General features: G+C 39.2%; 1 protein-coding gene across 1 annotated transcript in view; it reads left to right on the forward strand.

Moving 5' to 3' along the window:
• Positions 1-1,689: 1,689 nt before the first annotated feature.
• Positions 1,690-15,000, forward strand: part of LOC138056481 (ER degradation-enhancing alpha-mannosidase-like protein 1) — a 15,592-nt gene continuing 2,281 nt past the window's right edge. Inside the window, exons 1-12 of the mRNA XM_068902287.1 lie at positions 1,690-1,981; positions 3,591-3,663; positions 4,404-4,507; positions 5,169-5,340; positions 5,921-6,104; positions 7,457-7,548; positions 7,644-7,726; positions 8,934-9,054; positions 9,591-9,761; positions 10,857-10,930; positions 11,263-11,359; positions 13,031-13,222. Of these exons, the coding sequence (XP_068758388.1) occupies positions 1,722-1,981; positions 3,591-3,663; positions 4,404-4,507; positions 5,169-5,340; positions 5,921-6,104; positions 7,457-7,548; positions 7,644-7,726; positions 8,934-9,054; positions 9,591-9,761; positions 10,857-10,930; positions 11,263-11,359; positions 13,031-13,222 (1,623 nt within the window). The 5' untranslated portion in view covers positions 1,690-1,721. The remainder of the gene's footprint in view (positions 1,982-3,590; positions 3,664-4,403; positions 4,508-5,168; positions 5,341-5,920; positions 6,105-7,456; positions 7,549-7,643; positions 7,727-8,933; positions 9,055-9,590; positions 9,762-10,856; positions 10,931-11,262; positions 11,360-13,030; positions 13,223-15,000) is intronic.

A 15,000-nucleotide genomic window follows, 5' to 3' on the forward strand; every position in this document is an offset into this window, starting at 1 on the left:
TGATATAAAGCGCGGACGGAGGAAAAAGTAGTGAGAAGAAGATCTCTAGCCAGCTACTAAAGAGTAACCTTGGTGTGTGCTGTTAAAGTAGACTTTTGATTTCTGAACATGTTTTCACTCTAGAAAAGTCGCAACAAAGTAGTGCTTTTTTTCGCTGTTATCCTCGTTGCAAAAAACTGGCCTTTCGTAATTTCTTGTCAAGCAAAGGGTATAATGTAAATAAGAGAATACTGAGATATTTATATTTGCAAATTACCTGTCCTTTTTCTTACCACTTAACTCTAACTCTACATCCCTATACAATAAGCGCATTGAAAATCTTCTTATGCATGATCTTCGCGGAAATTACATTCTGTTCCTGAATAAACCTAAAAAAACTAGTCATGGTCTTAGTTCTTTTTCGAACGTATAGGCTAAGTTGCGAAATGCGCTACCTGATTTTATCCGTACCACTGAGTTTCCTGTTTTTAAAAGAGAATCGATGGTCGCATTTTGTACAAAATGAAGATGCTGGTTTTACAAGGAATTGACATTTTAGTTTAGCAGATTCTACAGCCATGAACTCGTAAGGTAAGAAGGACGCGCGCGTGTCATTTCGAGACAGAGTTGATAGATGGTTTCATGCAGACTAGGACGCCTAAAATGCTGTGTCGTAATGTAATAGAAGTTGTCTTAAGATTTTTGTTAAACTTTTCCAGATTGTTCCCTACATTACGGTGACTCGAAATGTGCAAATAAGAAAATAGGCGAGCAAGGTCGTTTGGGAGATATAACCTGCTCAAGTTACTGATTTAATCATTGCGACTTTATCCATCAAGGACAAGTTTGTTGTATGGGTTTACGCTACATTTTGCAGGCACAGGAAGCACAGCTTTGACGCATTTCTTGAAATAACAAAGCAGGTGTATTGTATTGTTCAAAAGGAATAATTTAATGTTTGTCTTATGGCACAGGGCACTTGAAAAGACATTGACTTCAAGTATTCCTCGGATTCGTGATTTTGAGGATACAATTTTGAGTACACGAGTTATGAGGAGTAAGAGAATAAAATTATGCCAAAAAAAAAAAAGGTCACCAACTTTGTTTAAGAGAAAACAGAAAATAAACCAAGCTCGACCCTTCGACAACACGTCTCTCCCTGATAGCGCGGTTTCACCTTCAATCTTGGACTGAAATTTCACTTTAGCATCATCATCACTTTGAAATGTCTTTGGCCACGTGCGATATATCAATATTCACACGTAGCTAGGAGTCACTCTGGCTAGATTTAAACATTGTTTTTTTCATAGATATCCGCTGAGACTTGTGAGACAAAGAAAACAGAACCGAGCCATGAAATTTGACCTTAAAATCCCTTAACCATGCCTGAATACGAACGTGGCCGAGGCTGTGTTATGCGCAGAACACGATGCGCAGTGCAATACTAGGGAATCACCTTAACATATCTAGATAGGCGGCTTTCTTTCCTCACGAATTTCCTAAAAATCTTGGAAAGATTGGTGACCTTGTATTCCAAACGGTAAAATAACTCTGTAAAATGACTAATACAGTACATCGTTAACCGACAACTGCTTTCTGAAAAATAAATCAAGTATCAAAATGTTAAATTTTTCGCGCGAACGAGTTGTCCAATGATGTCTTCTGGCGTACTGTGATGTGATTGGTTGCAATTTCATTTTGATTATTCCGTGAACAGTTCATTTCTCTCGGCATGGTTGAGAATGAATCAGTATTTTCTCCTTTTTACGGCATTTACAATTTTAATCACCAAACAAGAGGCTCATTCACAGACACAAGGCGACTGCCGACCTAATCGCGATGGGAGATATCAGTATTTTTCCGAAACAGAACGTCTTAAACTTCGGGAAAAAGCCAAACAAATGTTTTATTTTGGGTACGACAACTACATGAATTTTGCCTTCCCCAAAGATGAACTTGATCCGATTCATTGTACAGGGAGAGGACCAGACTATGAAAATCCGTAAGTTTTGTGTCAATGAATTTTTCACCTATGAAAGCATTTTAATTTAACTATTTACAGAAGTAAATAGGTTCTTGGAAGTTGTATAATCGAGTATATTGGATCAGATCTCCTCATGCCTCATGCAACCACCACAATTAACTAGAATTTTTCCCAAAATTTCTAGATGTCTTTATAACTACAGTGACTTAATGGTTAATTTTCATTGGAATTTCATAACTTTTATAAGTTTATTTCACGAAGCTCACTTTGACGTATGTCAATGAATGAATAATTACGCATTTAATAAATATCGTTTTATTCGCCAAGACATTTATTATTCAGGCAATAAAAAAATAAACCAAAAAATATCAGTTGTCAAAAATATGCTTTTATCCAAATCGTTAGTCGAAATTTCAGGTTCCATATCGATCGTTGTGTTAAAGCCTTGTTTACCATTGACCAAATTATTGCTTTCTTCACTCAATACATTGTATACAGAGTTTAATATAAATAGAGGAATTGCATGTAGGTTTGTGATCAGAATGTAAGCATTTTCTCTTAGTCCTGAACACTGTTCAATCTGTCACTGACCAGTCTCTGAAATGAGTGTGATTCAAGTGTTTAGCTACTTGTGGCTAATTTACTCAAGAAAGCTCAGGATCCTTAGAATTACCTGTCTTGCCTGATTCTTTCATCCAAACGCTTATCACCCGGGCCAATTAGAGCCCCTACAATCATGAACAAAAATCACCTCTCCTTCTCCCTCCCCACTCAACACAATTTCATTTAGGAAGAAGTTAATATAACCCAGGTGTCCTTTTTTTTTGATGGGGGGGGGGGGGGGGGGTGGGGTTGGGGTGGGGGAGGGGGAGAGGAAGCCATGGTAAGATGAGTGACAGAAAGCCTGGATTTGTTCAGGCTTCTTTCACAGTAGTATTGCTCATTACAAGTCAAGGCTGTTGCCTAACAGGAGCCCGGTAGCCTGGGGCTCCCAAAGAATAGCTCTGGGCTCCTTAATTTTTCACAGCAACACCTTTCACTTCATATGTTGGGCTCCTAAGTTCTCAGCGTTTAGCTCTGAGGGCCCCTTTAAAATTTTCTTAGGCAGCAGCCTTGACAAGTTGTTCCATTAACTGCTGGTAAATCCCCACAACCCAGCCATGTATATTCCTGCATTAGAGGCACTCGTTACACTCAGGTACATTCAGTGGAAAAAATAGAGGGGTAGGGTGGGGGAATGATTGGAAACAAATTCTAAATACTGCTACAAACTGTATGAGAACTTGAGGAATGTGGCTCCATCCGAGCCTTCACATACATTTTTGACATTGACTGTGTCACCATTGCCGCTTGATAGCTTCTTCCTGCTCGGTATCTCTCCAGTTTGCTGCTTTCTTCTAGACAGCTACTTAACAGCTGCCCATCAACCTTGTGATAATTGACCTCGTTAAATTTGAATTAATTAAATTTCACAGACTTTTAGATAGGCTACCTCCGGAAAAAGGAGCAGACTGCTTTAAATCTCGTAGTAATAGGTAAATTTTATGTCTGTTTTATCACTGTCCTCAGTTTTTATCTAAATATATTAAGTTTTTGTTTTTCTAATTTTTATCTGTTTTTCATTAAGGTCAAATATCAATATCAACGATGTTTTAGGAGATTATTCATTAGGATTATTAGAGTCACTTGGTACATTAGCAGTGAGTATCACAGCATAAAAAATATGTCATGAAATTTAAAAAAGGTGTCCTCTGGTTACTTAAACAAAGGTATAAAAATTACAATCCTTTGATTGCCAGACAGCACACTTTGATATTGCAGACTGGCAATTGAAAGCTTGTAAACTTCATATCCTTCTTAACCAGAGAACGCCTTTTGTAATTTTACGATGTCTTACCATGGTCACTTGTTTGCTTCTAGACATGAAAAATGTGCTTGTTTGCTATCGGAGTTCCGCAAAAAAAAAAAAAAAAATTGGAAAAATCCTGGTATGAAGTAGGATGTATCCAAAAAGTGGATTAAGTTATATCTCCTTTAGCTCCGCTGGTAGAGAAACCAAACTAGTGATCCGCAGATTGTACATGTATGTTCACCTCTTGCAAAAGAGCATTGATCTGCGACTAGGAGGTGAAATGACCTATTATAGGTGCCTTTAGTTGAGAATGAGACATCGGCAGCTTTGTGGTAGAGTAACAACAGTCCTTAGTTGCTAGATCCAATCACCTTCTACTTTAAGCACTCCAATTCTTTGAAGGAAATAATTTTTAATGTACATGTAGGAATTGCAAAGAAATCATTGCCGTCTTTTGCCTGGGTGCGATTCTCATGCAGCATCTGACCCTGTGTGTTTCTGACAAGTGTGGGATCTGTTTGGATGAATGCGTCAATTGCAGTACATAGATAATTAAATATATTATAATTCTATTTATGTGTATTTTAGATCATGGGCAATAGCAGTGAGTTCAAACGAGCTGTTCAGCTTGTTGTAGACTCTGTAACATTTCAAAAGAATAACACAGTTCAAGTTTTTGAAGCAACAATAAGGTGAGGACTTAGTTAAAGAGCAAAATCTGTTTGAGATTCAGTCTCAGTTTCTCGAAATAGAAGAGAGAGTTAATAATTAATAATTTATTAAGAACGCCAACAGTTATGGCAAGGACAACACCACAAAGGAAAAATAAAGAAAAATAGCTGGAAAGCATGCATTAGTTATAGTGCATTTCTTTTCTGTAGTCTACAAAACAACAACTTGAAATAACCAAATTGAATGACAACATGAGCATACAACACTGAGCCATTCATTTTTCATCTTAATTGACGTTACAACCTGTGACAATTATTTGTACATGTGTGTTTTGTTCATGTTTACTTCATAGTGATAATAGCCAATCTAGTAATGATCAAAATATAAGAATTATTATAATGTTACAACGCTTTGACATATGCCCGGCAATGGATGACATAGTGTACCGCATTGGTAGTCGGACTTTGAGATGGAATGGGCACACGCGTGGACATGACTTTGTTGTGAGTTCGAGTGATCTTTTTCGGGTGGTGATTTTCTTTGGGAAAATAAAACTATTTAACTGCACTGGGCTTGTGCGTCTTGCACAACTGCATGGGGTTAAATTCTTGACTAAACACACCATGTATGCATCCTCTGTGAGCATCTAACCTTGTGTTTTCTGGTCTGTTTGAATTTTAGAGTTCTTGGATCCTTGCTCTCGGCTCATTTAATTATAAAGGATCCTATTCAGCCGTTTGGTGATATGGTGCCATCTGAGTATGATGATGAACTGTTGCTCTTGGCCCATGATATTGCAAACAGGCTGCTGGCAGCTTTTGAATTATCTAAAACACAAATTCCTTATCCTAGGGTAAGTACTGAAAGGAGATGATGTCGGTGAATTAGTTATAAAGAACCTAAACAAGAATGATTGCTCTGGCTACGAAAACATCTTTTTTTATACTATGTAACTTCAAAAATTCATTTATGATTAATAATTCATGAGCCTCTCAGCCTATCAAAACATCGATAAAAAGTCACTTTCATGAGCGTTTAGCCCCATAAAACACTCCTCATTAGAATAGTAACGAGCCGCGTCTTATTTTTCTTGTATGCTAATATCTTCCCCTCACATTTTGAACCTTTGTCGGACTCCCGAGGGACACTTTTTGTGCAGCATTTTTGAAGCCCTTCTCTAAAAAACTTGCAGCCATGTTTTATCGGGTCTAAAAACATGAGGCGTAGACTCACAAGGCCCACTGCATGGCTTGCAGTTTGACAAGGTTTGGGAGGGTAAGCTGAGCTTTTGGAAAGTAATAATATATCAAAATATATGTGATTAAATTAAAGACCAGGACCAGACCATTTAACATGAAGACTCCAATTCGCGGGAAACTCTTTTTTTTTTTGCAAATAGCCCAGGACTGATTTTGCTGCCTTTTTTAACACAGATTAATTTATGGACTGGCCTTCCATCGACCTTCTATAAAGAAACTTGTACAGCTGGTGCTGGGACAGTACTGTTGGAATTTGGAATACTAAGCAGGTTGTTAGGGGATCCTACATTTGAAAATTTAGCTAGGAAAGCAGTGACTTCTCTTTGGAGACAGAGATCTAGGGAAACGGGACTTTTAGGTTGGTAATGAATGAAAGTTTGATTTTTTTTGTTACCACTCAGCTATCTTAAGTGCTATCTTTATTCCCATGTAGTCCATCTGGCCTGGGTTGCTCAGAGCAAGGTTAGTGCCAACTAGTGTTAAATACCATGGAAACCAAAAGGTCTTGATACCTTTTAACCAATGGTTAGCGTTAACCATGTGTTGAGCAACCCGCCCCTGCGCGTTAGACCTAGGAATCAATATTGGCCCAGTGATGCTCTCCAACTGTTTATTGCCATGAGATGACGTCTCAAATACCCATGATCTGACTCCAACTTCATTCAGCTAATTCTAATGAGACCCATTGAAGAAATCAAAATGGGCCCACTCATGCTCCCCGACTGTTTATTGGCGTGAGGTGACATCTCAAATACCCATGATCATCCATGGCCTGTTCAACTTCATTCAACTTATTCTAATGAGGCCCATTGAAAAGGTGGGCGTAGGTTGAGAAAAATTCCATGTTTTTTGTGAACTTGAAAAACTGCCAACATGCACTGTATATGTATATATATGTAGTAATAAAAATTACTATATATTGTTTGCATTTAGTATTATTTATTTACAACAATCTAATGTTACAAGTTTCAGACACTGCTACTGGTAAGTTAAAATATGTTGCCCCTTCAAGTGAGACAATAATAGCAATTAGTATAAATACACAGGTGATTAAACAAAATCGCGCGCCCTCATTGGCTCGCTATCTCGGATTATCAGCCGATAATCACCTCGACGGACAAAATGGCTGCCAGTAGTCATTTTGCCACTGTAAGTGAAGATGATTTCGTGTTGAAATGTTCTTTTTTTTCTCTTTTTTGAAATAATCACCTGTGTATTTATACTAAAACAATTATTCGCCTCAGGCTCAGTGATTATCGGTGAATATTCACCGAGGCAAAGTCGAGGTGAATATTCACTGATAATCACTTCGCCTTCGGCGAAATGTTAATACTGTCTGGTGAAGGGTTGGAGCTAAAGTGGGATAAAATACTGTTTGAATTACTGCACTCAAACTGTGATCTCTGCAAGTACCTTGCTCCTACACTGCGAGCAGTCTCTCTTTTGCTGTAGAATTGTTGAAACGAATGCGTACATTGAACTTTTGATGGCTGAAACTGCGGGTCGCAAATACTGCAGGCATTGGTTTTTCGCTCTAACAAATGCTCGCAGTTTCAGCCATTTTGAAGTGTTTGTTCGTTTTAACGATTTAGAGCAAAAGAGAGACTGCTCGCAGACTACCTTGATCCAAACTTTGACCCTGAGATGAATTTGGAAAACTACAAATTTAGTATGGAATCATTTTGTAAGGAAATTAGGTTTTTGTTGTAGGTAATGTTATAAATGTAGAGACTGGAGAATGGTCCGGGAAGATGAGTGGATTGGGTGCTGGTATGGACTCATTTTATGAGTACCTTCTGAAGGTGATTGTGTGATCTATTTTTCTTGAAGTTTCAGAAATTTAGTAAACTTCGTATGTCACTTTTGGCAAAAAAGATTTTCTTTATTTCATTTGCAGGGCTACATCATGTTTGGTGATCCAGATGATTTGAAGAGATTTAATGATATTTATAGAGCCATTAACAAATATCTACGCAGAGGGTAATGTACAGTAATAGACATTAAAAAATGTACTGTCCCTACCCCTCCTTCCCCCACCCCTTAGGCATTTAACTTGTCTTACCTGGGAAAATTGATTGCTATCTCCAGTAGGGAGGGGTGGGAAATTTGACTTGTTTTCTTTCTTATGTGGGGGAAGTTTGGTCAAGGTTACCATAAGAGGTTAGACTTTCAAGTCTTCTCAGATAAGGACTATTAAACCGTAGGCCCTGCTTCGCAAAGAGACCGTTGGGCGTTAAAGCAGGGGATTGTAGGGCAATGGAGGTCCCGAAGTTGTGGTGGGTCCCAGCAAAATGTGACTGGAATCACGGGCACCCAATGAGATGATAGTTCAAAACCACTTACACAAAGCATTGTTAAACTTATTTTAGTATTTTAAAAATGGTAGATATATTTTTATCCCCTAAAAATTTTTCATCTGTTCGGATTTCCTAGCCGAAAGTCTAGTGATCCGAAAATTATAGGGAGCAAAACTTACCTTTTCAAAAATTTCAACCAGAAAAAGGCTTCCGAAAATTTTGGGTGACCTTTTTAGGGAAAAAACCCGTTAAAAATGGGTAATTATACCATTTTTCAGATGTTCGAAAATCCTAGTAGAGGCAGGCAAGCAAGAAATTTTGCAACAAATGTTCCGAAAATTCTAGATCTCAAATCGTCTTTCAAACAGATATTTTTCGAAAATTGACGGTGGGTGCCCAGTTTAAGAAACTACGACGGCTACGGCGACGAAAACGTCACTTCAAAATATAAGTTTGAGCTATTTTGAGTATTTCATGATTATTCCACTTTGTTTTTATTATACAATATGGGCGAAGTGTCCTATAAGAGGATTAATACGGACGGATTTGAAGTAAAGAGTGAGACTGAAAGATTCACTGTTAAGTTTGTCGACGTTGCAGTCAAAACCTAAAATTTGGACATTTCACGTAGTAGTTTTGACGAGTACGGGAGATAATTGTTCAAAAATGCGTGCCGCACGTGCAGCACGATCATTTTGGTTCTTTTATCCAATAATATTACTGATTTTGGCGTTGTCGTTGCTGTAGCCGTCGTCGTTTCTTAAACTCCCTCCGCTAGCTACGCAGAGTATGACCGGAATGGCGCGATGCCTCACGTTAGTCAAAGGGAATTTACCGGGTGCTGGACATCCAGATACTGAAGGTTCCGTTTTTTTTTTGGCACTCTTCAGTCGACTCAAATGCAACCAGGGCAATGGAAGTACACCTTTGTACGTTAATGTCCACATGGATAATGGCCAAACCGCAAATACGTGGATAGACGCACTCTCTGCATCATTTGCTGGAGTTCAGGTACACTTTTTAACCTGTATTAGTCTCCATACATACTAATATGTTTTTAAAAATTTCGTTCATTTTCGTTTTGATGGAAACGCAGAAAAATATCATCCTAGCGGAAATAGCATCTTCCATCCTTTTTAAATCATCCGCTTCTCTTATCTAGACCTATCTACGCCAATTCGTTTTAGAAGCTGTTAACATTAACGTCATTTCTCTTGTGGAAACCAAAACTGGAGCTTTTTCAAAAGGTTGAACACCTTTAACACCGTTTTGACAGGTTTTCCGTTAGTCAGCTGCGTTTGAAAACGTTTTTCTGTTGATGATAAAAAGTAGAAGTTCTCAGACGAAAAGGCTCAAATGTGGCTGTCAGCCACAAAGCAACTCTTTCTCCAACCTCGTTCCCAGGGTCCTCTCTTAAGCGCCTCGTTGGCAATCTATCATCTCATATCCAACGCGCGCTCATGGAATAATTGTTAATTATTGCACATAGGAAAAAAAAAAAGAATTGAACATTGTGATATGCAAAGTTCTATTGGTTTTTTATTAAGGTTCTGAAAGGAGACATCACAGAAGCTATCTGCACGCATGCTCTGTACTATGCCATTTGGAAAAAGTACGAAGCTATGCCTGAGCGCTTTAACTGGCAAATCAAACAGTCAGAAGTACATTTTTCTCCACTCAGACCTGAGCTTGTAGAATCCACATACCTTTTGCATCAGGTACGATACACTGTCTCTTTTCAATGTAAACGTTTTCCCACGTGAGTGTCCGCGGTTTTTTGTTTGTTTGTTACTGACTTTTATCGAGAGATTTTGCATAGCGTTCCGTGAACTTGTCAATTCTGTTATTCTAATTTGTCCCAAATACGGTCAAGTGGCTAACTCAAAACCGCCAACCGCGGTTTGCCTTTTGCAGTAAGATGATTAAACCTCCATTTTAAATGTCTCTAATATACTCGACGTCGACATCAAGGAAAACCACTTCATCAAAAATTGTTGTTCTCGTTAACAAATTTTCGACGTTGTTCAATTTTTATAGACTAGCCGCCGAACTATAAACGAGCGGAACGTGAAGGAAAGGCGTTTCATGTTCACGTTTCACATTGGAGACATTTTCATCGCATTTTACGGCGCACACGGCAAACGTCAGGTGGAAATTTGCGTTTTGCCAAAAATCCAAGAGACTTGTTTACTTTTAGAGGTTTCCTAGTGGTTAGAATAGGTGAATCTTTATGCTCTTTTAACCAGGAGCAATCTGGTAGCCTTCGGAGCTGGCGACTCTGTTGGCGCGGAGAATGGGTTGGGGCGCTGTGAACACGGCGCCCTCCCCCTTCTCCGCGCGGCATTTGCCTCTCGCGCCAACATTCCCGCCAGCTACGCAGGCTACAAACTGTCTTTTCCGGTTTTATGTAAACGTGTTGCTAAATAGAGAGCTTAAGCACGTGACGTTTTTGAGCCACCGACATAAACCGGAAGTGAACAAACATTTCTTATGCCAGGACAGTTAACAATACAAATATGGCAGTTTGAAGGCAAGTTAAAAGAACAGGAAAACAGCTCACTTCCGGTTGCGGTCCCTGACTCAAAAACGTCTCTTTCGTCAACTCCCTAATATCTATATTATTTGCAGATTAGCGGACATAGGAAGGAAAATTTACAAACGTCTAGAAAGTTGGAACAAAGCTCGCTAAAATTATTGTTTCGGGGCTCCTTCAGTTCGAGCTCATACACTCACTCGGTGCCGTAATGTTTGGTGTTTATCCTTGAGTTACAAAGCCTGTGCGTTACTCATTTCTCGTTGTTTTTCCGGCACAGGCCACTCATCATCCCTTTTACCTCCACGTTGGTCGGGAAATCATACGGGACATTGAAAAGCACTCCAAAGTCAAGTATGTCATTTCTATAATTGATTTGATGTCGAGGTGTTCCTGACTGCTGTGAAAACGGGTGCAAAAGTTGTACATATTCTCGATTTTCGTCCGCGCCTACACTGTACGAAAACACCCATAGCAGCGTCAATATTCGGGCGAATTTTTTTTAGCACTTTAAAGTGAATTGCATATCGCGCATGTGCGCATATTTCCATGTCGTTGTTTGCTTTTGTTTTGATAACTTGGAGGAACGGTTTCCTGCTGCCATAAGTCTTCCTTTTTTGTCTTGCTTTGGCCAATAGCTCAATCCCACTTTACAGTAAGCTCCATTCGTTCTCGTCCTTTGTTAGATGTGGATATGCTACCTTACACAGTGTCAAAGATAAAACCCAAGAGGATCGAATGGAAAGCTTCTTCTTAAGTGAAACATGCAAGTACTTGTATCTTGTAAGTGTTGGATAGCTTGCTAATGTGTATCTTTTATTTTTTATTCAAACGCAATTTTTCGCCTCTTCTCGCCGAATTTTCTTCGGTTGCTTATCTGGATTTCCACCCAATTGAACCCTGTGAAATTAAAACAAACAAGCAAACAAAAGAATATTGACCATTTTCCAGTTGTGTGTTTAGTTACCTGGCCTATGAATGAAAGTGGGGCTAGAGTTGACCTTGTTTTCATAGAAACCTTGCTTTTCTTGTGCGAATGCCAACAAATTAGCATGAGAGCAACATCATTAACATACGAAAGGCAGGGTTGTCTGTATCGTGGTCAACTCCAACCTCGCTTTCATTTAAAGGTCAGGTAACTAAGCATACAGCTGTAAAAAAGGTATATTCTAACATATGCAGGCAGCTAAATTAGTGGGATCATTATAGACCACTTTCATAAATAACGACCCCCTTCACCATTCTTTTGTATTTATGTTAATTAGACCTACTGCCCTTAGAGTGGTTTTCAATTGAGTGTCGAAAGTAATTAGTGAATTACTTTGGTTTTGCATTACTTCACTCAGTGATGGGTTCAAAGTTCTCGTGCCACTTTTCCAACCAATCAGAAGTGAAACCAAAACCAATCGTGGCTTGCGCGTGCACATTTTCCCGCGCTTTATGTCGGCTACGTGTAATAACTTCGAGTTTTGATTGGTTTACCGGATTGTCTCCGTACCCTTTGATTGGCCGAAGTAATTACTTTGGTTTTGGTTTTACGACATTCGATTGAAACTCGCTCTAACCGCGCATCAATCATGACTACGGGTTAAATTTAGATTGAAAAAATATGTCATTGGAAGATGCTTATGTATGGTGTTGGACGTGTTCAAAAAACCGCTCTATTTTGAAACAAAAATTCTTTTGAAATTCGCTCGTCGTAGCGAGGCTAGAAGCATTAGCATTATGAAAACAGAAAAATATTTTATTTGGCCGCCATTATGAAAGAGGTTTATTTGTTTTTAAGAATTACATTAAAAAGTAATTGGATTATGCCATGCTTTCCATGTAAGGTTCGACATTTCTCTACAAAATTATTTCGATTGTTAGGATTCCTTTTTTTATATTGTCAAAGTCTTAATGAAGTTAAATGCAGTGTAACTGAGTTAGTAACTAGGAGTGACTGCAGTCAATTGTTATCAGTGGTTTTGTTATATTTGCGCATGCGTTGGATTCCTTGTGCGTTGGATTGCAGAGCTTATTCATCGGTGTGGTGGGAAGAAGGAACATTTTGAGTGAAGCGGTTAGCAGTTTTTCCCCTTCCTTCCCCTCCCTTTACTTTCCACTGTTTATCAGTGTGACAGGGGCCTGTCTTCTTGGGGGGGTGGGGGCTCATGGCTGGGTTGTCGGGTTTTGCCAGCCATCGGTGCAGTCTCCATCTTGGAGCTGACTGCCAATAGTGGAAGCTGCAGGATGGCTCAGGAACCCAACTTCCACTTAGCGACGCAGTTGTTAATGATATTTAGATACTATTCTTGGTCTTTCTCCTTTTCAGTTTTAGTGTGTGCAAATACACCCTTGTTGGAGCTAGTGCGTTGATATTTTGTATTAAATAAAATAATGCCTACCATTGCCAACCCACCTCGCGAAAGAACACCTTGTGTTGAATACTAGTTTTACGTATTTCGTCTGCAGTTATTTGACATTGAAAACCACGTCAATCGAGATGCTTCTAACTACATCTTTAGCACTGAGGGACACATTTTCAGAGTGGACGCACAATTTAGGAAGAAATCTGGTGAAAGAAAAGCGAGGAAATTTGCTCAGAAGGCAACAAAAGCCTCTTACACTCGTTCACCTGGTAGAAGATACAACGAGAGCACAGGGGTCAGTTTAAATTTGTTGTGAATCATTGTTTTGATTTTGAGGGGATGTGTCACGAAATTTAGTCAAGTTCAGCGACTGGGAACTGGCAACCAAATCAATTGAAACGTAAAAGGCACTACTTGAACATCGGAGGAAGGTTTGAATAACACTGCAGTGAAATGCAAAAGGAGACAGTGATGGGCCAAATTGGAGAAGATTAAAATGAATTGGATTAGGCCATTTCCGAGTTCATGTCTGCCTCCGTCTCAAAGCGAATCTAAGTGCGAAGTTTTTGTGATGGTAATTAGTTCTACTTTACATATGAATGAAAACTAATTGTCATAAGAAAAACTTCGCCCTTAGCTTGCTTTGAAGGGAAGGCAGACATGAACTCATAAATGGCCTGTTGGGGTTTTTGAAAATTGTTCAGCCAGATAGTTTCTCGAAGTTTATCCCAGTTTGTAACTTACCGGTAAAGTAATTTAAATTATGTATGCTCGACAGACATGTTTTTGTCACGAAAATTTGAGTTGTGTTGTGGAAAGTAACTTTGAGTTACGTTTAAGTTGCATAACGAGTTGGGGCGAGAAACTTGACACAGCCCCTTTAAATTCTCAAAACAATCAGTCGGTAGTTGATTGTGGAGAAAATCGGATTTTACTACGTGCACAAATCCCATAATACACCTCTTTTACTCCCCAAAAATCTGCATTGGCATTGTTTTCGACTTCTCTCGGGACATTTTCATGTCCCAGGAGAAATTGCAAACAATGGTTATGCAAAAGTCTTGTGGGGTAATAGAGATGTATTATGGGATTGTGCAAGTGGTGAATCAGTGAGTGAAGGAGTCAATGCACATGCAGTCAGTTTTTTCACTGGTCAGTAACGTAGTCGACCACCCTGCGAGCAGAGCCTCTCTAAAACTCACCAGATGGCGAGCAAGAGAGGCTCCGCAGAAATCATGTCAAATCTCTTAAGTTCCCGCAGCCAAAGGTTCTGGGCTAGTCATTCCGGTCAAACTGGTTTACAGCCTCCTTTCCAGGGTCTCTCTTCTCTGCCTCCATTGTCGTTGAGAAAAAAGCCCCTGGCTCAGGCTGGGCAAGTGTCTCCCAGAATCTGGGAGGCTCACCTAATCTGTGTTAGGGGAGGGGTGACAATGAAGGCCTTGTCAACATTGCGAAGAAGGGAATCAGCATGCAGTTGATTTTGTGGCTAGATGACCATCGACAAAACGTTTAAAGGCAATATTTTATGTACTGCACATATGGAATTCGACGTGAAAGGGGAAAAGTTGTGGTCAATTTGATCGAAGGCCACTAAAAATATTCTCGCGTCATTCAAGTTTTCACCCGTGTGAAGGTCCGGATCAACGAAGAATGCTAATAGTTTGCGACAATTTTAAAGAAAAAAAAGATTTTTTCGTGCAAGAAAACAAGCGAAACGTTTATCCATGGGGGAAAAAAACGATCAGCCGGTGTGATATTATTTAAGTTCTTATGTTACGTATCGACCTCAAATCATCACATCGTGCGGGTATTTAATTTTGTTCTTTGATTTTCGTTTTTTCTTTCGAATGTTAAACAACGTGATTCCTGAAGTCGCAATCTTGTACAGCGAGTAGACAGTTTTAACTTGCGATATTTATATTTCAACAACTTCGCGTAAATTGTCGATGTCGTACGTTAAGATATACATTTTTTACCACTGCACAGCGCCTTAATATATAGCGTGTATATTTTTAGGCCTGGTAAAATAAAAGAGCTATTTTTATCAAGCAAACGTAGTGTTTGGTGTATTCT

Source organism: Montipora capricornis, chromosome 7 (genome assembly GCF_036669925.1).
Source record: "Montipora capricornis isolate CH-2021 chromosome 7, ASM3666992v2, whole genome shotgun sequence".
In the NCBI taxonomy this organism is placed as follows: Eukaryota; Metazoa; Cnidaria; class Anthozoa; order Scleractinia; family Acroporidae; genus Montipora; species Montipora capricornis.